A 27,538-nucleotide genomic window follows, 5' to 3' on the forward strand; every position below is an offset into this window, starting at 1 on the left:
TATGGTGTGTATGTGTGTCCATATGTGTGCATGGTCGTGGTGTGTGTAGTGTGTATGTGTATATGTGTGTGAATGTGTGTTGTATGATGTGTGTGTTGTGTGCATGCCGTGTACATGTGCCCATATTTCTAGGCTTCCTTCTAACCTGGAGTAATCCTTCCCTGGGGCATTGGCTTTTTCCATCAGTCAGTCAGTCAGTCAGTCAGATAGCCAGCAGGCATTCTGCGCCTGTCCTCTGTCACAGGCCCTGTGCTGAAGCGCTATCTCCCTGCCCTCCAGGAGCTTATGTTCTGGTGAGGAGGGACCCTGTCCGTAGACAGCTAGAGACAAAGGTTTTGCTTCCGGGATCCCCCTTGGCTGCTTTGGTTACTTGGCCCTGAGATGCTTTCGAGTCCATCAGGCAGCACCTTCTAGAAGCTCAGTTAAACAGAAGAGCCAAGCCCAGCAGGAACCCTTACCGCCATCTTCGCTTCTTGCTGGTCGTTCTGTGGCGCTTTCGTCTTTTTGTAAGTCATGTAGAATTGCCATAATATCTTTTTTCTATTAGAAAAATAAAGATGGTCAGAAGTTACTTTATTTAGCCAGAAAGCAAACCCGGCAGAGCTCTGTGTGATGGGGGCTTTGGGTTGGGACGGGCGCGGTGCGGTAAGCAGGCTGTTTCTGCATTGTTTGGGGGGGCCACCGCTTGGGGCTGAGCCCATAACAGGCTGCATTAGAATTAGTGGGGCCCTTATAACACAATGCAGTTACTTCTAACACAACTTGGGGCAGCCTGTCTGTGTCATTGGCTTGGGGTCAGTGCCATGAGATCCCAGGAGAGGAGAACCCAACCTGCCTCCAGGCTCCACCATTTCAGGAGGCTCAAGGCTCCTCCTCCTTGGCTAGAGAGGCAGGTTCTGCAAAGCCCAGAGTGAGGAACAATGAAATAGACCTTTGGTTCTGATTCTCAGTAGAAGGAGATGAACAAAACAGGTCCATTTGGCTGAACTGGGATGCCATGAGGGCAGGCAGCTCCATTATGAGTCTGGGGGCAGTGGCCTAGACCAGGAAGAACCCCCACTAATCAATCTATTAGTCACGATCACGTGTGGAGAGTCTGCTGTGTTTTGGGAACCATGCTAAGGATACAAATGTAAAAGTGAGACAGCTTGGGCCCCAGGGAGCTCTTCAGTGCCTTTGGGGGAGCAGAGGTCAGAAGGGAGCTTAGTGGAGCCAGTCACAGGATGCATGCTCTGGGGTTCTGGACCCATCTGGACCTGGGGGCTTCAGAGGGGGTTGACTTGTCTTCCAATCTAGGCAGTGCCCAAACTGGGAGAATCACTTCCCCTTCATGTAGGAAAAGAGGCAGGTCTTATACCCCCTCCCCCAGGGCTAGTGCTGGGCTTCCAGAGAGTCTTGGAGAGGGCTGGTGCGCTGGCCCCTCCTCAGATACTGGACATGCCTCCATGGGCCCATGACCTCTTCTTCTAGGGATGCAGATTGTGGCCCATCCAGGCCTGCCCAGGCTGTGGCCTTTTGTCCATGTTCTCCCATAGTTTTGCCATTTTGCTGACGACCTTCCCTGATGTCTCCTGACATCAGCCTCCTGCTAGGGCAGCCCTCTGGCCGCTGCCCACCTGCGATCTGTCCATATCCCCAGTGCTAGCTCTTACTCAGAAAAAAAACCTTCCTTAGGCACTTACTGTGTGTGGAGCCCTGGGGACACAGACAGAAAGTGAGCCAGACTTCACCCAGGGATGGTCTCAGCTGCAGCCAGAAGAGAAGGTGCCAAGGGTGTCTCAGCAGAGCAGATGATCAGGCCTTTTCTTCCATATCACTTCACTTCACTTCATCGGCCAGGCCGAGGACTTGGATGGCAAGAAGCCTCTTCTCCGCGTCTTTGGCATCTGGGGCCAGCACCCTTAGGAACAGCTTCCAGGTTGTGTCCATGGGGCAGCTTCTCCAGGTGATGGCCATGAGCACGGGGCTCCTGGGCTCTGGCCCTGGGCCCTCTCCTTCCCAGGGTCTGAGGACAGATCGGTGTGATGCCCCTGTTCTCCCTCTCTGAGAAGGGAAGATTTTAGCATCTGGGGGCATGGCAAAGGCCTCCTGGAAAGGAAGGCAGGGACCCCCCCAGGGCCCTCCGGCTGCCTCAGCCTGGCCCGATTGCCTGCTTCGGCCATGCCTTGGCCTGGTTCTCCATGGCCTTGAAAGCTCCGCCCTGCTCGCTGCCCATGGGCCTCTGGGAAATGCTCGTCCTAGCGCTTTGAGATGCTGTTTTCCCTGCCTTGTTCCAGTGCTGGTAGCACATGGGTCCGTCACAGACTGACCTCTGCTCTTTCCTTGTGCTTAGTCCTGGGCTCTCCGCCCCATTGTGCTGCCTGTTCTAGGTGGACATGCTGATGGACAGGATACCTTCTTCCTGCCAGTATGTTGTCATCTGTGAAGGCAGCAGCATGGAGGGTTTTCCTGCATGTCTGTGTGTTAAAGGCAGCTCCCGTTCCCATCCGTAAGGCTTGTCATAGGCTCATGTTGCCCTCTCTGGACCCTACATCTGGGCTGGCTTGTCAGTGGTCAATAAACATTGACTACAGCTGTGTGTAGACTGCTCTGTGGGTCGAGAGCTGGGCCCGGAGTCTAGAAGACCTAAGTTCAGATCTGACCTCGGACTCTTATAGCTGTGTGACCCCAGACAAGTCAGTTAACCTCTGTTTGCCTTTACCTACTAAAGAAGGAAAGGGCAACCCCCTCCAGTATCTTTGCTGAGAAAATCCCACGGACAGCATTGGCGTGATGTGGTCCACAGGGTCATGGAGAGTCAGACATGACTGAATGACAGCAGCTGTCCCTTCAGAGAGAGTTCTAAACCGTGGCTTCAGAGCTGACTCACTGAGCCTCTGAAAGAGCCGGCTAGCCCTGGGGGATTCGGGGAATACTTTTCAAGAACAAAGGCGGGGCCAGCAGTCCCTAGACTGGGGCCACTAAGGCCCAGAGCATCGGCCTGGAGGTTCTCAGGCCGTAACATCCACGGCCATCAAAATGTCAGCTGTGAAAGCGGTGGGGCCCTCATCGCCGCCCCCCCCCCCCCCGCTGCGGGGGCCCCCCCTTCTTGGCCCCCATTTGCCTCCCCACGGATGCCAGCACACAGGCCTCTTCCTGCTCAGTAAACTCCAGTGGCTTCCCATTGCTTTTCGGTCAGACTCAAACTGCCCTGTTCACAAGCTGGCCTCCCCCGTCTCTGCCCTTTAGGAGCTCTTTGGGTCAGCCCCACTGGCTGTTCCTCGGGGCTGGTGCTCCCTCTGCTGCCTGTGCACAGACTATATGCCCCATGACTGATTGCACCTCTTAGAGTCGCCCATTTCTGCAGGGGCTTCGACTGGTATCTCACCCATGCGAGGCCCTGTCCCCTTCCCCCACCCCCCAGCTGCTCGTCCCTTCCTCCCTTAAGCAGTTTGTGTTTGCTTTTTCTAGAACTTACAGGGGATGTTCATATTGTCTCAACCCATAGAGTGGAAGCTTCTTGTGGGCAGGGGCTGCTTCATTGTTGTTTTTGTATACCTGGTGCAGGCACACAGTAGGCACGCGGCACACAGCAGGAGCGGGGCACACAGCAGACACAGGGCACACAGCAGGCACGGGGCACACAGTAGGTGTTCACCACATAGCAGGTGTTGGGCACACAGCAGGTATGGGGCACACAGTAGGTACAGGGCACATAGTAGGTGTGTGCCACACAGCAGGCACAGGGAACATAGTAGGTGCGGGGCACACAGTAGGCACAGGGCACACAGCAGGCACAGGGAACATAGTAGGTGCAGGGCACACAGTAGGCACAGGGCACACAGCAGGCACCAGGAACATAGTAGGTGCGGGGCACACAGTAGGCACAGGGCACACAGTAGAGGCAGGACACACAGCAGGTGCGGGGCACACAACAGGTGCGGGACACACAGTAGGGGCTGAGGAAGAGCACATTGTTCGCCCAGTCCACAATAACTGTCCCTCACATTCACTTCCCTCTTTAAGGTTTCTGGGATGCCTCTGACAGCGTGCTCCTCAGACTCACAGAGGAGAGAGCATGCTTGGAGTGACGGCAGACTCATCACCTGACACATCAGTCAGTCAGTCAGTCACTTAACAAGCACTTAACTCAGTATCCAAAAAGCCCTTTGGCTGGTGCTGGTGACACCGCCCTCCTGAAGAATACATGTGAAGGCCTGCATGCTGGGCAAGCCTGCCTCAATGGCACTTGGATGGAAAGACATTCTGGGGATCTCAGTGGACTGCAAGCTTGGTGTGAGTCCCTGTGATGTGGTCCTGAGGGAGGGGGTGGCATTAATTGCTCTGGACATGGTGTCCAGGATGGCGGAGGTGACAGTGACCCCCTTTCCCTTGCTGGGATAGGTTGCACCTCCTCCCAAGCTCTGTGTTCAGGTCAGGATGCCACATTTCAGGACAGATTGAAAACTGGCAGTCAGAAGTGGGGAGGAATGGGAATTGTTTAGCCTGGAGAAGGGAAAACACGGGGCATACGTGAAGCCATCGGGCACATGTCGGGAAGACGACTGTCCTGTGGAGAACACTACCCCCCACCCCCCTCCCCCCCCCCCCCGGGCCTGGGATTTGGACAAGTTCCTGGCCCTTCCTCTGCCCTGGTTTCCTTGTCCATAATACAGGAATAACAGCCCCACCTTCCTCACGGGGCTGGTGCCAGGGTAAGATTAGATGGTGCAGGAAAAGGGCTTACAGTAGGACATTCACTTTAGTGGTTTACTGTTACTATTGATGTGGGGCTGGAGGACCACATGCCAGAGTGCCCGTGCTGTCTGCGCACAGTAGGGCCAGATGAGGACCATAAGCTGGGAGTTTGGACTAGTCACTCCCTGAGGCCCCACAGAGTCACCCACTCAGGGATTCTCTTTGGTTTTTCATCTTTATTAAATTGAGCCCCAAATAAAATCAGTGTAGACAAGGAGCTTCTCCCTGAAGTCGTCCCTACTTCATAGCTGAAGGCCTCCATGTGAGAGCCCGATCCCCCAGGCCAGCATCTCCAGCATGGCCTTGTCGGCCACACAGTGGGGACTTGCAGGGTCAGCCTTGCAGGGCTGCCTGACTCGTGTGGAGGAGACCTTTTGGGTCATCCGGATCGCTTGTGTGAACGGCAGTGGGGGTCTGAGGGACTTAGGTACAGCATTAGTGTTTTTTCCCTCCATCAGTATTCATCTCGGGTCAATGCCAAAACCCCAGAGTAACATGTAAATGATCTCATTGAGAGTGATTTACAAGCCCAGCCAAAATAAATATTTCTTGTACTCCTTGGTTCTGTTCCTGTATTTGAATCACCCCGGGATAGCCGTCCCTGAGAGGGCTCCTGACTGTTGTTGGGCTGTAGCCCTGGGCACCCCGCGGGGAGGTGCCAGCAGGTGCCACAGCGGACATCTGCCGCACTTTACTTTACCCAAGACTTCCCCATCCCCCATTCACATTCGCCAAATCCAGTGATTACAGACAATTCTCACTTTAAACACTCCTGGAAATCTACTTTATGACAGTTATGACGATGAATGATTTTCAAAATCATTTAAACGACATTCTCTCTTGTGTGTGTTAGCAAGTGTTGTCAAGGACACACACGTGCAGCCTGTGCTGGCTGTAGAATCACAAATACACTACCTTTGTGGTTTCCCCGTTCTGCGGTGGCTCCTTGTAATCCCATAGTTCTTCAAAAGTCTCTGTCCTGGAGCTCTGTGGAGTGGGTGGGGCTGGCTTTACCCAGGGCATCAGGAGAAACCAGAGTAGGGCGGCCTGCAGGGTCTTCATGGCGGCCCAGACCACGGTGCCCAGGTGGGAGTTGCTGAGGGCGACGACGATGTTCCCTCTCGTTTTGCCTGAGAGCCGAGAGACAGAGAGAAGGCAGGTCAGGCAGCGCTCACATCCCAGGGGAGGCGCAAGGGCCATGGAGCCAGCAGCAAGCATTTAACCCAGCCTGTCCACATGGCCATTAATCGCTGACCATCCAAATGCAAGAAACTGGGGGACGTTCTACTGGCCACTCTCAGCTGAAAAGTTCCTTTTACTCTCAATGAAAAGTCCTAAATCGCATTAGTTGTTTTAATTCTTGTTCATGGTCAGATTATGTTGACACAGTTATCATAAAGCTGACATTTTTCTACATTTGTATGAATACTAAAGCTGGAAAGAAGGCTGAGAGCCTCATCTGAGTGTCGCCTGCAATTGGGCTGTGATATCAGCATGAGCCATTCCCAAGGAAATCTGGATCAACTTCTGCTTTTAAGATAAATACAAGAATGATTTCTTTTTCAAAGCCCCAAGTCCTTTATGTTTGTCTTCACTCTGTGGAGTGGTTTTGGAGAGAACCCCTTCCTCCTCCCCCTTGGACGCCCTTTCAGAGTGGGGTCCTTCTGTCTAAGCCTCTGTTGGAGCCACGGGAGAGGGAGGCATTCAGGGCAGACGCTTTGCAGGGTCCTCGTGAGAACTCAGCAGCATTCTGAATGGGGGCCATGGGTAACCGAAGGGCTCACAGTCTGTGAAGGTGCTCACCACTACGGGACTGCACACCAGCCCCAGGCTCCAATCACCCTCCACCCCTCAGTGACAAACACGGTCAACTGACCACTTTGGTTGCACCTTGTGCCTAATGTCAGGAATCTGAAATCAGACAACGCTCAAAACATTCCTTTGGTATTTATTTTCAAAGTTAATGGAAACCTCTGTAAAAACTGACCTCTAACTTGGCTAAAACAATTAAAAATGACCCACGTAGCAACACCCAGTATTTACAATAGCTTTGAAAAAGAGCCTACCGTGTCCGTTGTCCTCAAGTGCTTGTGGTTTTCTCCGGCAGACACTCGTGTGTGTGTGTGCGTGTGTGCGTGTATGTGTGCGTGTGTGTGTGTGCGCGCGCGCCCCAGCCCACAGCAGGAGGACGCAGGCAGCAGGGGAAGCTGCTGAGTGTTTCAGGATCTCCAGCGTTCTAGGGGCGGACAGCTTTAAAAGCCCTTTCCATGGGGGAGACGGCCTTGCCAAAATTCCTTCTCTTGTCAGGGGAGAGCATGCTCAGAACATTCCTGAAAAGAGGTGAATTACAGCAGCCCCAAGGACTTTCCCCCAGCTCCCCACCCCGCCAGCTTGTCGTTCTTGACTCTTGGGTGTACAATGAATTGTTTGTTTTGGTGGATATTAGTTTATTGAGATGGCGAGATAGTCGGTCATCTGACCCTTTTCCTATGAGACGCCCCATCTGCTTTCTGAATTAACTGGGGCGCCAAGCTCCAGCATATGTATCCCATTAATATACCTCCAGAGGAGTTCACATTTTAGTTGTAGTGGGAATGGCTTCATTGTTGGATCTGTTCGCGGTTTTCCTATTGCTTCCTGATGCAGTTTTATCCCCCATACATGTAAGACACATATTTGGAGGTAGGGACCTTTCTGGGCAGCAGGCTTTGCTTTCCCAAGTAAAGCCTTCATGTGAGTCAACCTCTGGTAGAGATCTCTTCACTCTGTGCTCAGGTGTCCCAGAAGAATGCATCTCTGGCCTTGGTCCTCTGGCGTGCTCTGGGAACACAGTTTCCTCCCGTGTTCTCTGGTTTGGAAAACGGCATCATTATCGTGTAAGTTGGTGGGAGGGGGGTTAAACATGGGTCTTTCTTGGGCCATGAGGTTGAGAAGCCATGCACGGGCACGCCTGGAGGGTGTGATTGATCCAGCCTTGGGCCCCGCTGCACGGCTTCTCGCCTGTGACACGCCATCTCCCACCGCCGGGCCTTTGCACTGGCCGTCCCTCTGCTGGCTGCTGTGTAGGGTGCATATGTCCCCACGTTGGCTCAGACTGCTGTCTCTACATGAGCCTTGGCTCTACCTAGCGGTCCATGCCCACCTTCCCCCATTCCTCCAACTGTCTCCTCCTGAGTTACCCTCACCAGGGCACGTCCGCCCTTGACACTGGGCTGGGCGTCGCCCCTGAGGGCCAGGCCTTTTCTTGGGGCTCTTTCCCTCCAGTGCCTAGCGTGCAGGGCACTGTCAGTCACTTAGCCAGTAAGCATTGATTAATCACTGACTGTGTGCCCAGCCCTCGAGATACAAATACAAGCTTAAAGAAATATTAGTAATAGCTCACACTTCCACTGTGCTTTGAGCCTGGCCAGGCACTTTACAGAGACATTCGATGTTCATACAGATGTGATAGCAACCCTTTCAGATCAGAATTAATGATGCCCCTGTTTCACGGAGCTTCAGAGAGGTCTGATGGTCACGCTGCTAATATATAAGTGAATCGAACTTTGAACCCAGGGATTTCTGACCCCCAAGTTTAAGGCTCTGTCTGTTTGGTGAATCTGCCTCCCCTCGAGGCAGGTAGGAGGTGCCAAAGCATCCAGAGCGCCAGGCCTGCGTTCAGGAAGACTCATCTTCCTGAGTTCAGATCTGGCCGCAGACACTTACGTGGGCAAGTCACTTGGCCCTGTTTGCCTCAGTTTCCCCATCTGTAAAATGGGCTGGAGAAGAAAATGGCCAACCACTGCAGTGTCTCTGCCAAGATCTCCAGGGACGTCTCCCCTGCCTTGTGTGAAGCGGGCACCTAATTAGCATTTGTTCAATTGAACTGGACTTCAGGAAGCTCCTTTCACAGAATTGCCACAATCCCAGGCAGGTCAGTGAACATTTGTAAAATGCCTACTGTGCGCAGAGCCCTCTCCATGGTGCTGGGGATGCAGGGACGGCCCCTGCTCTCGGACCGTGTAGGGGATGAGTCAGTAAGCACAAACTGTTGGAAGGGACAAGTGGCAGCTTCAAGAGGGAGAGGGCGTCAGCTCTGGGAGCACCTGAGCCAAGCACGGAAGCCGAGGAGGGGGCATCCTGGCCACGGGGCAGAGGCACAGCGGCGGGGGAAGGGACGTTCTCGGTGCTGACTTTGAAAAGAAGGGAAGAGAGCGAGAGGACAGAAGGAAGGCCGGTGAACCCAACTGCAGGCCCTGGCAGAGGTCCAGGAGCAGTCCTCCAGGACGCCTTTCCGCTGTCAGTGACCTCTGACATTTATCTCAGGTTTGCTGTTGGGTCTCCCCAGTCAGCCGTAAACCCCGAGGGCCAGAGCTGCTCTGGGTTTTGTCTTCGCGCCTACACAGGCCTCTCACACAGAAGGCTCCTCGGATCGGGCTGCCAGTGAACGTCCACAAGAGAGACGGCCTCATCAGGAGCCGGCCGAGCTCTGGCCGGGAGGAGTCTCCTTGTCTGACTGGGTGGCTGAGCCGGTGCTTACCCAGGTGTGGGGGAATCATTTGATAAAGCATCTCTCCTTGTGTGCAGGATGTGGGGATGCTGGGTACTCGGTGGGGCTGACTGAACAGCCAGACCCAGAGAATAGTCTCTGGCGGTGTGTAAACATGGACTTTGTCCTGACCATCTTAAGGGCTCAGACACGGAGTTTCCAGACCATGGAGCAGCACAACTAGCAGCCAGTCGGGAGGACTTATACAGCGCGGAGCTGCTTGACACGGCACTGATCCTTCGCCCATGAACTTTAGCCAAACTTGGAGCTCCCTGCAGCTGCCAGTAGGCACAGAAGCAGCCTTGCCCAGCACAAAAACCACCGTGAGCAGCCGCTGCAGCCTAGGGACTTATCAAACCCTCTGCTTACCATCTTCTCCCTTCAGCCCATTCCCTGCCCAGAGGCCTGAATACCTCCTCCTTGATCCACTCCCCTTGGAGCAGCTGAGAACCCTGTCTCTCTGCTCTTCTCAGACAATAAACACCTTTGTAAACTGTGATCAGACTCCCTTCCCTCCTAAAGACCTGTCCCTGCCAACTATCCTAACATCATAGCCAGGTAGATACACCCCTCCTACATCTGAAAGGGGAAGCCCCTGTCACAGGGGGGTGGGAGAGGCCTCCTACCCAATGCTGGCCTGCAGCTCAGTGGAAACAGCCAGGCCCCTGTGTAGAGGTGAGGGGACTGAGCATTCCAGACCGAGGGGCAGTTGGTGCAAAGGCCTTGGCCAATTGAGAGAGACAGTTCAAGATCCAAATTGAAACCAGATGCCTCAAGTGTGCGGTCCTCCCTGGCCAGACTCATCCAATGTGCTTTGTGCATTTGGGGGCACCCATTGTAAGGAGTCCACTGATACCTATTGAGTTTCTAGAGAAAGCTGGTCAGAGTGGGGGAAGGCCCAGAGGACTTGGGCCTAGATAAATGAGGCCTTGGCAAGCAAGGGGTGGAGATGGGAGGGACAGCAGGACCCTCATCTCATCAGCAGGGCTTACATTGAATACTAGGAGACAGACAGAAACCTGCCTCCACACATCCCCCAATCTAGATGCCATGTCAGCAGGACACAAAAAACCACCACCCTTGAGACCCCCCAGAATCCCATGGAAAACAGACTCTCCAAAGGAAAGCCGGCAGTCCTAAAACCCAAGGCCTCAGGTGTCTATACCAGCACACAAAGCATGGTCATGAGCATTTGGGCCAGGACACATGGAGACTTGAAATTCTCGGTGTCCTGAGCTCCTGGCACCAAGTAAATGCTTAAAAAATGTTTGCAAACTGGAAAACAGAATGTGTCTGTCACTGGTAGGGAGTCTGGCAGATGGACTGAGAACTAAGGCGCTGTGGGGCTAGGGTGGAGGGCGCAAGACAAGCCTCCGACAGAAGGCAGGATTGGACCTGAGCTGTGAGGGATGCCAGAGCAGCAGGTGGTGGAGGTGGGGAGAGGGAGCATCCCAGGCATGGGGGCAACCAGTGAGAACGCACAGAATGAGAAGCCCAAGGGTCACCTGTGAGGAACCTCAGAGAGGCCAATATCATGATAACAGAGCCCCAGGAGAGGAGTCAGGTGAATAGGGAGCCAGTGGAGATTATTGGGGGGGGGGGGAAATGTGATCAGACCTGCACTTTAGGAGGGTCACTTTGGCATTTGAGTGGAGGAGAGGCTGGCATGGGCAGAGACTTGAGGCAGCAGGATGACCACCCAGCAGGCTGCTGCAATAATCCAGGTGGTAGCTATGGGAGGGCCAGCACCAGGGTGGCACCAGGGTCAAAGGAGCGAAGGGCATATGTGTGCCATGGAGTGCAGATAGAAATGGGGGATAAGAGCCAGGGAGATATGGGGGCGGCCTCTGGGGGACTGGGAGACTTGGCAGAAGAGAGGATTTCAGGGGAAAGATAATGAGTTCTATGTTGGACACATCAAATTTGAGATGCCTGTGGGGACATCCGTTTGCCAATGTCTCAGAAGCCACTTGTGATGTGATAACGGTGCACAGAGAGAGCCCAGGGCTAGATGGATAGATATTGCTGGGAACTGTCTCCATAGAGAGGGAGGAGAAGCAGCCTGGACAGAGCCGGGGGAGCACCCATGGTCAGTAGAATGAAGACCCAGGACGGAACCTAGAGAGGAGAGCATATCCAGGGGGCCCTGATTGTCCTTGTCAGAGATTGCAGAGAGGGCAAGGAGAATGGGGACTGAGAGAAGGCTCTGACGTCGGACAGCTTGGGAGGGACCGTTCTCAGCTGAAGGATGAGGCTAGACACCCGACTCAGATGTAGGGGGTGGAGGAAGCAGAATGACCTAGGAGGATGCCATCACCTGTTTCTGGGGGGTGTGGTAAGAGGAAGGAAGAGTGGGAGAGAGGGCATGAACAGGGTCTGCTCATGGCTTGTGGAGAAGAGATGAGGGAAGGGGGCGAGTCAAAGAAAATCCCCATGTTCTGCACAGAGGAGAGGTCATCCACAGAAGAACCAGAGAAGAGAAAGATGATGGCTTTGTCTTTATTTGGTTATTGAGATGCCTTCCAGGAATTGGCGGCAATGGCCGGGTTGTGGATGGAGATGTGAGCCGGGGGAGGCATCCAGTTCACCACCTGCCTGCTCTGTGCTGGAAACTGCAAAGCCCCAGGGATACAGGACAAGGAGGGGACTAGGCTGTGTCCCCAGCCCTCTCCTGGCCATGGGCAGCATGCCCACAGTTAAGTAACTGAAGCAGGAATGGTCCTGCCTGCCCCTCCCTTGGCTCCTCAGTTATTTGCATACTCTCCTGCCTCAAGTAGTGTCAGCCTAATTATTTACATAATTATTGGCTCCCCCCATAGTCTCCATGATGCCATAATGAGTTGTCTTCAGAGATCAGCTGTGAACAGCCCAGATGGCAGCAGGGCAGGAGATCTCCAGTGGAGGGCCCCAGGGGTCTGGGCTTGGTTCTGGCCTGGGCTGTTCTCATCAGCACTGTGGGTAGAAGCATGGATTGCACACCATTCATTCTGTAGATACCCCAAGTGGGGAGGAAGAACTCCCACACTGGGTGGCAGTCAGGATGCCAAAAACTTCACAGGTTAGAGCTGAAGGTGTGAGTGGAGCAAGAGGGAAGTCAGGAGGGAGTAAGTGGACTCCCAAGATCCTCATATTGGGGCAGTCTGGTGGGCAGCGTGTCTGCAGGAGAGCCGCAGTCTGGTGGATTGAAGATGGTGGTGAGGCAGCCAAGAGAGACACAGTCAGGAAGGAACCTTAAGAGACATCAGAGGAGACCTGACCCTGGCCTCAGGACAGCGCCCACAAGCCTTGTTTCTGACCCAGTGTGACTATCTGAGCAAAGTGGGGCATGTGTGGAGGGAAGAGAGAAACTGTCCTTGCCTCAAGGGGCAAATGTTTTACTGGTGTGTGTGTGTGTGTGTGTATGTGTGTGGTGAGTTTGTGTGGTTGGTGGGTGTGTAGTGGGGTAGGTGTGTGTGGTGTGCGTATAGGATGCTGGGTTTGTGGGGGTATGTGTGGTGGGTTTGTGGGGGGGGGTGTATAGTGGGGGGTTTGTGTGGTTGGTGGATGTGTAGTATGCTGGGTTTCTGTGGTTGGTGGGTGTGTATGTGCTGGGTTTGTGTGGTGTGTGTATGTGTGTGGTCTTTGTGTATGGAGGGTGCATGCTTTAGGAAGATCAAACCGGTAGCCAAGAGGACAGTGGGGAGTGGAGACTCAGAGGTTTCCTATTGCAGGGGACGAGATAGAAGACAAGATGGCGCCCATCTCCAGGAAGCCCTTTAGGGTGGTGGGCTTCTGGGGAAGAGTGAGCAGGGAGCTATGGAATAAACAGGAGAGAAAGCAGCAAGGCCTTGAAGGGCAGGGGCATGTTAGTTGGGCGTACTGTCATTACTGAGAGGCCACATAACAGGAGTGGGCCCTGGGAAGCCTTCCTCTCACCAGAGTCAGGCGAGAGTGGCCAGAGCCTCACAAGTTGGAGGGGGAGGCCCTAGGGCTCTGGTCTGGTCAGATGGCCTTTGGCGCCCAGTGGGTGGGGAGGGGTGACTTCCTGGGGCAGTGGGAGAGGGGAGATCTGGCCCAGGCTTTGTAGAGATCATTGGGGCAGGAGGGGGAGCCCAAGCAGCCCAGAAGGCAAAATGTGGGGAGGGGCCGTGATAGGTCGGGGAGGTTGTACCCTGAAGGAGGGAAGGCTTGAGGCTAGTCCTGAGCTAGCCCAGACAAGAGATGATGGAGCCTTTGACTCTAGCAGGAGCAAAGGAGCAGAAGAGGAGGGGTGGGCAGGAGGATGTGGGAGAAGAGGCCACAAGAATTGGCAGATATGGGGGCAAGGGAGAGGGAGGATCTGAGGGTGACCCTGAGGCTGTCCTCCTGGGCCACGGGGGAGGGTAGTGCTATTGATGGATGCAGGGGCGTTAAGAGTTAGGAGGAGGGATGGGCTTTGGGAGAGATGCTGAGCTGCTTGGGATGTGGTCACCTTGCCCACTGGAGAAGCCCCATAGACAGCTGAGGATGCTGGCCCTAGAGCAGGGCTGGGCCCAGGGACTGGGAGGAGCCAAGGTCCCCACCCGTTCCACCAACAAAGTCAGCGTTTAAATGTTCTCGCCCTGGTGCTCTGTTAGTGAGAGGGATATCTAAGAAATGGCGTCTGCCCGCACGTGTGTGTGTGTGTATGTGTGTGTGTGGACGTCCTGGGAGCAGCCAGGGCTAACGACGCCCCACTTGCCTCTGCCCTTTGTACGTCTTCATCTCTACCAGGTTAACTAACAATGGTGACTACGGGCACAGTGTAAATTTTCATTAGACTCCTGCCCTCTAGCAGCCACCCTGATGCTACATGGCTGCAGCCTTCTATCTGTGTGCTTTCAGTCTTGTGAGCCATGTGACATTGGACGAGCTGGGCTGGGGGGGGGGGGTTCTGGAGGTTCTCCTAGGCTCCTCCCAATTCTCACCCTGTTTTCTGGCTGTCAGAGAAACACCGACACTGTGTCACATTTCCGTGCACCTTTGTTATGTCTGTGTTCCCATAAAAGCATGAGGTGCCCCTCGTCAGGGCGGTTCAGTTCTGCCTTCAAGGCCTCTCTGCTGAGCTCCCAGCCCCTGGCCTGCCGGGGTGAGGGGTGGGGCATGACATGGTTATCTAACTAACCAATGGGACTGGAACCCACTCAGTACAAGGAGATCTGGAGCTTTCTGCTTTGTGGACCTTTTAATATTTAGTGGAAATTTTCTCTGTAACAGTTAAAAATTAGGAAAAGGCAATGAGATTAAGGTTACTCTTTTGATGGGGTACAGCAGCCTTTTTTAAGCTTTAAAAATGCCACATTTAAATTGAATTTTAAAAATTCACATCCTGAGTATACAACATGCTGGTTTCTGTTTATTTTTTTAGTACTCAGTGACATCCGGAATGGCAATTAAGCTTGTGTAAAGTAAAAATGTAAGGCTACATTTTCCTTGTAGACATTGAATTTAATAGAAGTAAGGATCAAAGTTCTCTTCTGTCCTTTCCTGCTCCTGCCCCTCGGGCTCATTTCCTTCTCCATCTCCTCCTTCTCCTTCTTCTTCTTCATCTTCATCATCACCCTGAAACCTGCGGAACACCTGTGTCCTCAGCTGCACCATTTGCCCATCAGGTTTTCTCTGTTCACCATAATAAACGCTATGGATGTAAGGGAAACAGAAGAAGATGTAGGAGCTTATTGGTTCTTTTAGCCGATTTTGGTCCAGGCGAATGTAGGTCAGGTGTCGATAATGGATTGGGTCAGTGGATGGACACATCAGGGTGACATTTATGTCTGTAAAGTAAAAACAGAAAGTTATCGTCTAGGCCGTCTTGAATGTTACAAAGAGCCCATGTAAGGAAGCAGCTGGTTGACAGCATTCATGAATCAATGTCCCCGCCATTAGGATGCCTGAGTGGGGAGGGCTCTCAGGGGCCATGTGGCACAGCCTCCACCTGCCTCGGAATCCCTTCCAATAGACCCCCAAAGTGGTTAGCAGCACCTATGCCAGCAGCTACAACTAGCTCTTGGAGAAGTAAGTATTTGATTGTTTTTCAAGTAATCAGAGAAAGAAAAGTAAGTGTTGACAGGCTTTCTGCATGTTTTTAGTGCTTTAGTCTTATATGGAACAGAGCACAGTTGAACAGAAAGTACCCTAAGTTTTGTACCATAGGCAGGAGATTTTCTGGTCACACATGGTTCTGCCCTTCATCTGGATGACTTCAGAGGTGCTACCGTGGCCATGCCTTAGGGTCAGAATTCTCTTTGCTCCCTTGTCAGAGACCAGCCTGATTCCCTCCTGAAGAAGACAGGGTTTTACTTACATTCAAATTCATTGTCTTCCATGTACAGATGTTGCAGGTTTCTTGGTATGTAGAATGTTTGCCTCAGTTTGTTATGGCCAACGTTGAGCTCCACAAGGCTGGAAATGTTAAAAATGTCGTAGGGGATTTCTTTCAGGTTGTTATACGATATCCTCAGGGCAAGAAGCTTGGGGAACTTTTTGAAGTAATTGTCTGGTATGAGAGAAATGGAATTATTTTCTAGAGAGAGGTGCATGAGAGATGAAGGTAAGCCAGCAGGCATTGACTCTAATCTGTTGCTACATAAATTGAGTTGCGTCAGTTTGCCCATTTGAGACAGGTTTTCTTCCAATAAGGAGTCACGCAGCTGATTGTGGCAGAGGTCCAGCATGGTCAGATTTATTAATCCTTCCATGGCATTCGCCTCCACTCTGGAGATGGCATTGTTCCCAAGAAGAAGTCTTTCTAAAGAATTTGGAAGAGGAAATGGAAAGTCTTCTAAATCGTTGTGATCCAAATGCAGTTGTAAGAGATGAGGAAGTTTAACAAACACGCCGTGTTCGATCTTGTCAGACTTGATTTTGTTGTGGCTGAGGTTGATTTCCCTCAGGTTAGAAGCATTGGCAAAGGCATGTGCCGTCACAGCCTCTATGTCATTGAACTGAAGGTAGAGCTGTTGAATGTGGGTGGGGATCTTTGGAATTGTCTTGAGCTTCCTGCTGTCACAGTACATGGCGGATGGAAAGGTCAGTGGGCAGGAGCATTCCGGAGCGCAGCCAAGAGGACCTTGGTAAGAGAGAATCCCATGGTCTTGACTGGAATGGAAATAAAATGGTGGCGAGTATCCCTCCTCACTCTCTTCACCATAGTCTTCCTCTGTCTGGTACATCTCATACTGACAATACACCGTGACTTCACAGAAGAAGAAGATGATTGATAGTTGCCTGAGAAGACTCATGTTCTCAGGTCCTAATTAAGTCTAAAGAGGAGAAAAGAAAAGGGAAAAAGCTCAGGGCAGCTTTGCTTAAATTCACACTTATACACAGTAGAGCATGTTTGCTGTCCAGCAGAGTGGAAGCAGCATGTAGGTGAGTGGCAGCGCCAAAGGTGGTGCTGGAGAAGTGCTGGCAGGGCCACTCGAGAGCCTCAGTGCCAGCCATTTCACTGTGTCCGGCAGGAGCGCTCAGGGGCGGCCACCCTTGCGTCAGGCCCTGGGGCTGTGGACTGGCTTTGGAGGCCCCTGTGAGTGGTACCCACCGGACTTGTTTCATCACCTCAGTATTCCCAGCTGCCTTTGAACCTGGCTCTGGTGGGGGGGATACTGTGGGCTGTGTCTGAGGCCCTGCTGAGTGGAACCAGCTTCTTGGAGATTTGCTGGAAATGTGGTCCTTGGCCCCAGGACTGGAGGCCCCCTCTGCTTCCTCCACTGTCACTGATTCCCAGACCCTGCCTCCCTCCCTGCATTCAGCCGGATGGCCGGCATGCCCCTCTCATTTTCTTTCCCCACTTTCCCGGCTCTGCCACGGTAACTGAGTCCTTGCTTCTGCTCCTTCTATCTATTATCTACTGCAAACCACAGGAGAGAGCCGGCTTTTTCTAGGATCTGTTCCTAAGAGAAAAGGGCATCTACAAATTCAGAAATGTGTCTAAGTCATTATGGAAGTGGGGTGGTTTTTGATCCATCTCCCGCTTATTCCCTTTAAGGCAGACTCTTTCAACCTGACCCTCACCCCCTGCCACACATGTGAAGGCTTGTCTATGTGTGCTCAAGCATGCACAAACATGCACACACGTGATATCATGGAGCCATCCACATTTCAAGGTGGAGAAGGCCTGAGAGGTCGTGTTAGTTGACCTCATATCTTACCCGTGAGGGGCCTGCGTCACACAAGGCTGAATGATGTCTGGGAGTGAATTTGTTTCACACCAGCAGACGTTTTTGGTGACCTTTGCGGCGAGTGGCAGAGCCCTGAGGTGAGCTCATGTCCTTGGCTCCAGACCTCACGCGTCTCCCACCACACTGTGCTGTCTCTTGCCAGCAGGCCTGAGCAGCCTGACGATTTCTTCTCGGGTTGGCTAGTTTGTTTCTCTCTCATTCTTCAGACACGACACCCGGTGCCCACTCCCCAAGGGTGGCCCGTAAGGCTCTGTCCTGGGCCCTCCTCCTCCTGCCCTTTGTTTGGCATGCTTTTGTGGGCCTCTGGGTTCCCTCATCAGCTCCATGGAGATGAGTCCCACATCTCTAGACCTTGCTTTAACCTTTCCTGGCCCCCAGTCTCACCTTTCCAGTTTCCTAGGGGACATCTCAAACTGCCTGCCTGACACCATCTGAGACCACATGTCCCAGGAGTCATCTCAGACTCAACATATCCAAAATATAGACTTTCCTAGGTCACCTTCAGCTCCCCGCCCCCTACGTCCAACCTGTTGCCAAGCCATGTGGTTTCTGCCTTCACAGCATCTCTTGCATGCTTCTTCTACCCGTTCACGCTGGGTGTAGCCCCTCATCACCTCCCCGGACTGCTGTGGTAGCCTTCTGACTGGCCTCACCACTGCTGCCAGGCTCCTTGCTGCCCTCCATGCTCCAGCCCCACTGGCTGACTCATACCTACATTCTCTTGTTCTTGGCCTTTCCACTCGCTTTCCTCATGCCTGGAACATCCTCACTTTTGCCTTTTAGGGAGGAAATAGTCAAAGAGAACACCAGGGGATGCACCAGGGAGAGATAGAGCTGGCAGTGCCATAAATAGGAAGAGGGATGGTTTGTTGGGGGAAGGAGAATGAAGTCCAGTTTAGACACAGAGACTCTTGTTCTCTTTCTCTTAGACTGGGTTGGTCGAACAACCAGGACCTTCCTAGGCCTGGAAGAAATCTGAGATATTCCCAAGGAGCCATTGCTCACGCGTGATACAGGGAAATAGGAGAGTCATAGAGTCCAACACAGAGCGCCAGAGCCGGGGCCGCCACAAAGGACTTCTTTCCTTCCCATCTTTCAGCTTGCATCCTCAGCACTAAACCCAGGACTTCCTTTTAAAAAAATTGGATGGGCATGAAAACCTCATTTGAAAGGGAACAAAATAGAACCTTCAGAAACACGAGTTATCATAAGGAGCCTAAATTCTTTTTTTGTTTGTTTGTTTTGGTTTTTTTGAGGGGGAAGGCAGGGCAATTGGGGTTAAGTGACTTGCCCAAAGTCACACAGCTAGTTTTGTGTTATGTGTCTGAGGCCAGATTTGAACTCAGGTCCTCCAGACTCCAGGGCCAGTGCTCTATTCACTGTGCCACCTAGCTACTACCCCCAAGGAGCCTGAATTCTTAACAAGACTGTGTTTTGCATGAAGCAAGCATTGTTTGATATAATAAGCATTATGAAGGTACACATTGGAGCCTTGGATAGTAATGCCAGGAAGAGGTGGTTAATTGGACAAAGCCAAAGAGCTTTTAAAGGGATTGGTAAAAAACAAGCATGAATAACTAGGAATCAGATGGTCAGCCCATACCATGAGGCTGGTCCTAGGAAGGCTGAACTTGAGCCTCAATTGGGAAATCCAAGGGAGAGTCTGGGGAAGAGCCAAGGCCAGAGAGAGTTGAGATTTGTCCACATGGAGCTGGCGCTGAAGAGAATCAAGTATAGGAGATCCCCCGGGGAGAGCGCAGAGGGAGAGAAGAGAAGAAGGCTGGGCACAGAGTCTTGAGGAGCCAAGGTCTCATATGGAAGGAGGGGGAGGGGGAAGAAGAGCTAGTGAGGAAGGTGGAGAAGGATGTAGGGTTGGGATTCAGGGGAGGGCGGCAAAGCCAAAGCCAGAGAAGCCAAAGGGAGGGCATAAGAGGGTGGTGGCCGTGACCCTCCCCATAGAGGCCAAGGAGGGTCATCACAGGCTCGGCACTGAGGCCCAGTGTCCTTGTGATGGAAGGCTTTGGTTCTCTAGATCTCTCGATGAGGAAAGTCTCTTCTGGATCAGTCTCAATAACAGTGGTCGTGGTAGAAACAAAGGGAACTTGGGGGGAAGATGGAGGAGAAACTAAGCCTGGATTGGGGAAAGCAGGTTTCGAGGACCAGATCCCAGAGCCTAAAATGCCCCAGGGGAAGTCAGCCCAGGAGGGCTGATGGGGATCATGAAGGAAGTGGTTCTGAGGAGAGATGAGACTTGTCTTAAGAGACCTTTGTGGTGCCCAAGGAATTTGCCAACTAACTTAGGTTATCGACACAGATGGTGGAAGCAAGGGCAGGTACCAGAATGAGTGCCAGGTCCTGTAAAACAGCCTCAGGGGGGCTGAGATACAGGCTGAGCCAAAGCTGGTGAGAGAATCCAGGGCTTTAAAAGCTATGCTGGAAGAAAAGTGGGGATCGAACAAGCGAAAAGGCTTTTGTTTGATGTGATTGGGGCACGGTGACTGATGCTGGAGAAGGCAGAGCCCTCAGCTCCAGTATTGGCATTTGTTTTCTCTGCCAAGGAGAAAGGCATCTGCATTGGAAATGACTGATTGCCCCCCACACCTTGGGAAGGGAGCTTCTGGCTGCCCCAGAATGACAGCTCAGTCCTCAGGTCCTGGGGGTGGAGGTGATAGGGGGAGAGGAAGAGCAAGCATTCATTTAGCTCCTACTGTGTGCCAGGAGCTGTGCTAAGCCCATTATGCATACAGTCTCATTTGATCCTGACTATAGCCTTGTGAGGTCTCAGTACGGGAGTCAGCTGGCTTCTTCCTCAGGGCTGTGCTTGGGGGCCTAAGGGGAGAAGAGACCCTGGGATGGATCACTGGTTTACAGTGATTTACAATCATCATCGACAGTAAACATGTAGAGAAATCCAAGCCCTGGATGCATATTAACTTATCTGATCCTCACAGCTACCACAGGAGGCTAAGAGAAGTTAAGGAACTCACCCAGAGTCACACAGTAAGGAAGGGTCTGAGGCAGGGTTTGAATTCGGGTCTTGCTGACTCCTAGTCCAAGGCTCTACCCACTTTGCCATCTCCCTGCCTCCACCTAACCTTAACACACACAAACACCCCCCACACACACATACCTGGTGAGGCAGAACGCCAGGACCATTCCTTTGTTCACTAACAGATCAGCTACAAAGAATGGGGTTGTTCTAAAAAGCAGGATTTCCTGTGTATTCTGTGAGCTCTTGTTCAGGACTGGCCTTTCTCAGAGCCCGTGGCCTTTAATCACAGCTTCCTCCTCTTGGTGTGTGCAGCACACGTTGCACCTTCCATATGTTGGGGTTCCTGGCGCCTGTCACCTAGGACTCTATTGGGAGTGGGCTGATCATTGGCCCAGGAGTCAGGAAACCTGAGTCTGTCCACACTGTGCCTCTTCTCTTCTCTGAAAAACTGTGCAGTCGATTGTGAGATGGAGAGGTGGCAGCACAGGACCGCCCAGCACAGCGTGCCCGCATCAGAGAGGGTACTGTGACAGAAGCAGAATGGAAGGAGCCCAGAGGAAACGTGAGACATGCCAACTGAGAGACATCCCTGCTCCAGATGTTCCCGTGGACTCTGTGCCTGACCCGGGGTCGCGTTGGTCTGCTTGGCCACAGTGGGACACACTGGGCCTTGGCTCCAATGGAGAGATGCCCTTTTGGTCCTTTCCGAGAATGAAGGACAGTAAGCAGACAGCCCACAAGCCCGTCATTTGTGAGTGTGTGACCCTCACTAGGCAGGAGGCACTTGGTTCCTGGGGATCAGTTGCATTTCCCAGCTGGGTTTTCTTCAGGCCCATTTTGTCTTCCTCTTGCAGCTCATCCAAGGCCCATGTTAGAGTCCACAGGTGGTGGACCTTGATGGCGAAAAGTGCTTCCCCTTGGCACTGCTCTCAGTGGGCACAGGGCGGTTTGCCTTCACTGGGGTCTCTTGTCAAGGTCTTGAGAAAATGTGTCTCCTAATCCTGTTTCTGGGTGTTTGATGAAATGATTCTGCTCCAGTTACCGCTCCATCCATCTCCTCGAGGTTTAGTGAGCTTATGGCATTACACCCCAGGCTTGCTGATAGCTGAAGTCTTTTCCAGACTCCTCTGATGTCCTGACTGTTTACTGGTGAGAGATTGGTTCAGCTTCTGTTTAAGATTGTGTTTATCATTGTTGATGCCCCTTCCTTCATTTGTCTCTCATTTTTCAGCTTTGACAGATCCAGCACTTTGGCAATGTCTTTCTAAGTGTGGGTATTTCCTGCAGTGGTGCCGAGTGCAGTCCAGCCATGTTTGGCCATCGTCTGTGACTCTTGTCCATGGGCTTCATGAATGAAGTTCATTGTAGGGACTCCTATCCTAAATGAGATTCATAATCACTGAAAAGAATCTGGACTGACCAGACACAGGGACAACCAAGCAGATGAAGAATGCCTGGGTAGAAACTGCAATATACAGTGTCACCCATCCATCTGTGTGACAGATACTGCCAGTGGGCACAACTGGGTTTGCAGTGGGGAGGTGAATGGACTGTCTCCTCAAGATTGCCAATTTATTTTTAGCAACCCCAGGCTTTTCCCTGAGCCTGAGGTCCATGTTTTGGCCCCACTTTCCTCTGGTGATGTTGTCTGGCCACAAGGCACAGCGTCCTGTGGCCTTGGAAGAGCCACGGCACTGAGAGCCACATGGGCTCGAGAGGGTCCAGGCGGACCCCTGTCTGCTGCTGCCCTTGCCCTTTGCCTGTCTGACCTCCGACCGCTGGCACAGGCACTTCTGGTCTGTTTCATTTCTGGTGCCATTATTTAGCTCTTTTTCCTGAGGACCGAGCCAAGGACTTGGTGATCCTTAAAGAGGACAGTATTCACAGTGTTTAGGCGAGGCTTCTGTTTGGTCCTGTTTCCCAGGGTAACCACTGCCCCGTCTTCCATGGTCCCCTTTGCACTGAAGAGGCTGATTATCCAGAGCCAGGGTGATTGAACTTGGAAGGGTTTATCCAGTTCTCCCCACGTCCTTGTTCTCCAGCGTTGAGGGTGCTTGACAGCACCTTTGGGCAAATGTCTCCCCTGAGTGTGCCAGTGCTCGATGACCAAACGTCCTCTGAAATGGTGCTTCTTGTCGCTTTCAGGAGGATGCCTTTAGCATCAGCAAGCACAACAGTGTGGTGGTGGGGGGCCACCTTAAGAGTAGCGGCAAGGATGGCTTGGGTTTCCTCTTTGTTAGGGACAGGTAATGAGCGGAGTATGATATGCTGGGGCCTGGCGGGTTCGAAGCTTTGCTTAATTGCTAGAGTGAGAACACAGCTGTGTCTCCGGTCAGTGATGATGTTCAGGGTGGTTGGTGAGCTCCTTTGACCCTCCCAGTGGCCCAGGAGGCAGGAGCTGTTCTTAGCCCGTTCTTGGCCAGTGAGGAAACTGCTACCCAGAGCTGTAGTGACTGAAGGGTCTGAGGGAGATTTGAACTCGGGTCCTCCCTCCTCCAAGGCCAGTGCTCTTCCCACTGTGCCTGTCATCTGACTGATTCACAGGCTGAGGGGTATTCATTGGGATGCTCATGCATCCCTGCCCGTGTTAGCTGGCCCCTGGAGGGGGTTCACACAGCATGGGGGCTCAGTCTTTCCTTCCTTGCCCCTTGCCCATCCCCTCTTTATGGTAGTGGTTCATTTCCTCCTCCTACGTGCTCCCATTTCCTCAGCAGGGCCCCTGCCTCTCTCTTCTCACATCTCTGTTCCTGTCCCCTGGGGCTGCTGTTTCTCCCGCTCAGCTGGCTCCCATTCCCAACCTCTCCGGACCAGGGAGGGCCTGAGTCCCCCTTCCTCCCAGTCTGTGTCAGCCTGGAGACAGCTGGAGACATTCTTCAGAGAGTTGGTGGCTCTAACCCTCTGGATCTGAATCTGTTCTGCTAGAACTGGGCTTTGGGTATGTTTGGGACAGCTATCTCCAGAACTCCTCGGTCCCTTGGGGAGGACATGGCTTTCTCTTTGTCCTCATTCTCTCTGCGCTCGGCAGATTTACCTCCAGATTCTGATGACTCTGATTCACTCCTGACTTCACCCCACAGTCCATCTCTCTGCTCTGTCCATAGTGTGACCCAGAGAAAATATGCACCCTTCCTTCATGGAGAACCCCTGGTCCAAAGCAGCACCCCGCCCCCCCTTTCAGCCTGATCCCCTGGACTTTGTGGTTTCCCACTGGGTGCACAGAGGGAAAGTACCCGTCTTTAAGTACTGATGTTAAATGATCTCCTGTCATTTACTCGGCCTTTTGTTAAGGATGCTTCATCGCATCAGACATAACCATTCCCTCCCTCTTGTGCCCCTGTGTGGCCAGGGCTCTGGTCTACTATTTACCACAGCGCTTTTCGGGGATCACTTCTTAAACATCGCTGCTGCTCACTAAATACAGACATAATTTAAAAGGAATTCGAAAATAAGCTTCCTCTTTTACAAGAATTTCTTTTTTAAAAAAATCTTTTTCTTTTAAAAAAAAATTCCAGATATGAGTCACAAGTTAAGTAAAAGGCACTGAGTTTGATGATCTCCTGGCTCCTACTCCCAATGCCTGCCATCCAGCAGAGGGTTAATTCATGCCTTGGGGATTGAGTTTACTTGGAGAAAGGACCCCTTTGTCCTCGTATGAGTGAAATGATGAGTAATTCACCTTACGATGCTAGGGGCGTAGGAAGTGGCATCAGCAGCGTCTCAGAGGCAGTCTGTTTCTGTGTGATAGTATCTGGTCTAATGAAACCAAGCTTCTGGACTGGCCTTAACATTTCTCAACTCAATGGAGGCCGCCTCTTCTAAAGCAAAAGACTCAGCAGATCCAGCCAAAGTGTCTTCTGAGAGCATAACCTCTGATTTCTAGAGAGCTCTTTCAGTGACACAGTAAGACCTTAGTAGACTGGGACCCCAGTGTTTGTTCACTTAAATTCCCCAGAACCCTTCATGAGCCAGATTCTATCCTTTCCCCTTCACTGTGATTTTAGGAAAAGGGGCAAATGAGGGAGTGAAAGACAAAGTAAGAGCAGGAATATGCAGAAAGACCATGAAATAAACTTCCTGAGTCAGTTACAAAGTCTCCCTCTTCCACTCCCTTCTCCCACCACAGTAAGGTAAAGCGGCAGTTAATATCAGGGACCTCAACCCCAAGCAAGATCCTCCGTAGCCAGAAATCCCCCAGCTCCCTGGTCCTGACGCCCAAGCCAGACGTCGGCCTTTGGGGTTCTCAGGAAGCCCCACCCCACTGGGCGCCCAAAGGCAGCCCCTGAAATCTCCCAGACCAGGAAGGCTTCCTCCCTTCTCCGGCCATCTGGCCACCGGTCATTTCCCACAGGTTGGTCACCAGATCTTCTCTCAGTAAAAGTTTTCAGTCATCAGTCGACCATTTATTTTCTAACAAGCAAATATTCTGGTTGATAAACAGTAGGAATACTGTTTCCAGACATTGAAATACAAAACATATTGCCTTTCCATTCATACCTGATCTTGCTTTAGTTTTCAGTGAGTGATGAATTTGCAAATCCTTTGGGTGAATCAGAAATTCCTGAAATCTGTAACCGTGGCTCCTAAAAATCCACAGTAACTGTCCCCAGTCAGGGGTGTCCTTTGAAATACTGTAGCAATTTAAGCAAAAATATAATTTGCTTTAGTAACATTTGGGTTGGATTAAATTATATGTTTCTTTTCCAGAAAACGTTACGAATGCAAATAAAAATTTTGCTAGCCCTGGTCAATTTATGTGGTTTTATTCTTCCTTTCCCTCCTTCGTTTGGGTTTGAGGTGTGGCATGAATTTCCTATAATCTGAATGGTCAACAGAAAAACTAAATGAACCACTGCACTGATTACTGCTTTTATTTTCATTCCCATTCCAAATGAGTTCTCCAAGTTAATGGCCACCAGAAGGGGGAACTAACCCCATGTTCTAGTTCAAATTAAGGGGCAGCCTAGATTTTTATAGCAGCAAAGCCTAATGTTAGTGAGATCCATCTGCAGTTCTGCATAATGAACACGTAGGCTTTCCCTTGTCCCCTCTGCCCTGAGCCAGGAATGAGCTTACTGGTAACAGCTTCTTTCAGACAAGATTCAAGCAAAGGAATCTTAAAGGTTAGACCTTGAAGAGACTCGAGGCAGCATCTAACCCCCCCCCCCGCCCCAGTTCACAAATGAGTAAACAGAGGCCCCAGAAGTGATGTCATGAGCTACCAAAGCCACATGACGGTCATGAATCTATTTTACACTTATAGCTGTCTCTTCCAGGCAGCACCCCCCACCCCAAAATAAGAAAAAAAACAAAAAGCCCAGCCAACCAAAGCCAGTCTCAACACTTCGCCGCCAGCCCTTCCAACTGCTGATCCAGCCAGGATGAAGGTGATCGCCTGGTCTGTGTGTAACATCCAGGAGGGGGGAACAGGCTCGGCATTTAAGGAAGACCAGCTGAGAAGTGTACCCTGGGCTTTGACGGCGCCTTGGCTTTATTTTGGAGGGTGAGAGAGTTTCTCCATCTTCCCTTCCCAGGACTCACAAGGCCTTGTTTCATACCCAGTGGACTCCTGTTTCAAACACCAAGTCAGGGTTTGTGTCTCTTGGCAGGAGGGGTTGCTGAAATCATGCTTTTACACATTCTTCCAAGCTTGTACAATCGACTAAGGTAAAGTGAGTCTGGTGCTTTTTTTTCTTTCCAAAGTCGTCCTTCTTTTGAATTGAAAAAAAATCCACCAGACTGCCTTTCTGCTGCTGAACTTCAATCCTCAGTGGTCTATGTTCTTGGGAGTTTGTGTTGAACATATAAGGTAAATATAAAAACCCAGCCTCTTACTCAAGACTTTGGTATGTCAAACGTGGCCCATGGTACTGGGGTCAGGTTTGCAGCTTATTACACAGCCTTCCCATGTGTTTCTTATTAGCAGCACTGTTCTCAGCCCTCAGCCTCTGGTCCACATGAAGACACTTTCTTCAAAATTTCAGGCAAAGAACCACGGCAGGCTTTGTTAGGGTCACAGTCATTTATGAATGTCTTGTCGCACCATTGGTAATGACATTAGACTCTTGCAAGTGACAGTCCCTTCCCTGTAGAAGCCTTGAATGGTCTTCTCAACATAGTCAGGCATCTTTTCCTCCTAAAAAAGATTCTGAGCCCTTGAGCATGATAAGAAACATTTCATTGGATTCAATTCTCTTGGACTCTTCAAATAAGTCTTTTATCAGAATCGATGGCAAACAGGAAAAGACACAAGAAACTGCATCTCTAAATACATAGAATCAGAAATATCCAGAAACATCTAGAAGATCAAGGATAAAAAGCAAGATCCTGAAATGGGGGTTGGGGGCATTATTACATTTTTCTGTTTTTGTACACTCTCCCTGGGCTTGTCCCATTTCAGAATTTAGGGGGGAAAGTCCCTGCAATTAGTGAAGAGTCTGAATTACAGACAGGTTGTGAAGTGCTAGAACATCAAACAGATTTTATGTTTGGTCCTGGAGGTGACAGGGAGCCATTGGAGTCTATGCAATGGGGGATAGGGATACGGCCTGGTCAGATCTGGCTTTAGGAGACTGTGCTTTGGTGGCAGGGTAGAAGCTAGATGGGAGTGGGGAGAGGCAGATCCTCCAGCAGGCTGTTCCAATAGTCCAGGCATGGGGTACTGAGGGCCTGCACTGGGGAGGCGGCAGGGGCCGAGGAGAGAAGAGGTGTGCTGGAGAGCTGTAGGGAGGTGAAACTGACAGGCCCTGGCACCATGTTGGGTAAGGGTGATGGCAGACAGCGAGGAGCCCAGGGTGCCTCCTGGGCTGGGCGAATGGTAGACGGAGCTGGGCTTAGGGGGAAAGCTAGTGAGGTCCATTTTGGACACATCAGGTTCAACATGTCCAGGCATCTAGTTGGGCACAAATCTGGCCGTTCAGAGAGAGATTAAGGCTGGATAAGTGAGAACAGTGGCAACCAGACAATAAGTGAAACTCCGGGAGTTGGTGCAGTCACCAAATGAAACAGAATGGAAAACAGAGTAGAGGGTCCCAGACAGAGCCCAGGGGGACATGCCGGTGTGAGCCTGAGGAAGAGCTGGTGGGGGGAGAGCCGGGGGAGCATCAG

The 27,538-nt window shown here is 51.8% G+C and overlaps 3 protein-coding genes across 6 annotated transcripts in view; 1 reads left to right on the forward strand and 2 right to left on the reverse strand.

The window, feature by feature from the left end:
* OGN (osteoglycin) overlaps nt 1-7,154 on the reverse strand; it is a 15,293-nt gene extending 8,139 nt beyond the window's left edge. The window contains exons 1-3 of the mRNA XM_069084443.1: nt 6,804-7,154; nt 5,653-5,867; nt 459-540 (exon numbers count right to left, since the gene is read on the reverse strand). Of these exons, the coding sequence (XP_068940544.1) occupies nt 459-540; nt 5,653-5,799 (229 nt within the window). The 5' untranslated portion in view covers nt 5,800-5,867; nt 6,804-7,154. The remainder of the gene's footprint in view (nt 1-458; nt 541-5,652; nt 5,868-6,803) is intronic.
* The window catches only part of CENPP (centromere protein P), a 181,748-nt gene that overhangs the window by 35,494 nt on the left and 118,716 nt on the right, over nt 1-27,538 (forward strand). The gene's annotated exons all lie outside the window — the stretch shown is intronic.
* OMD (osteomodulin) lies at nt 14,599-25,709 on the reverse strand. Its single transcript, XM_069084432.1, has 3 exons — nt 24,929-25,709; nt 15,567-16,524; nt 14,599-15,036 (listed from the first exon to the last, which is right to left on the reverse strand). Exons 2-3 carry the CDS (start codon nt 16,501-16,503, stop codon nt 14,711-14,713), a joined length of 1,263 nt encoding a protein of 420 aa, XP_068940533.1. The 5' UTR covers nt 16,504-16,524; nt 24,929-25,709; the 3' UTR covers nt 14,599-14,710.

Source organism: Petaurus breviceps, unplaced genomic scaffold, assembly GCF_028583685.1.
Source record: "Petaurus breviceps papuanus isolate PSGF00001 unplaced genomic scaffold, PetGlider_PUasm1.0 174, whole genome shotgun sequence".
NCBI classification, from domain to species: domain Eukaryota; kingdom Metazoa; phylum Chordata; class Mammalia; order Diprotodontia; family Petauridae; genus Petaurus; species Petaurus breviceps.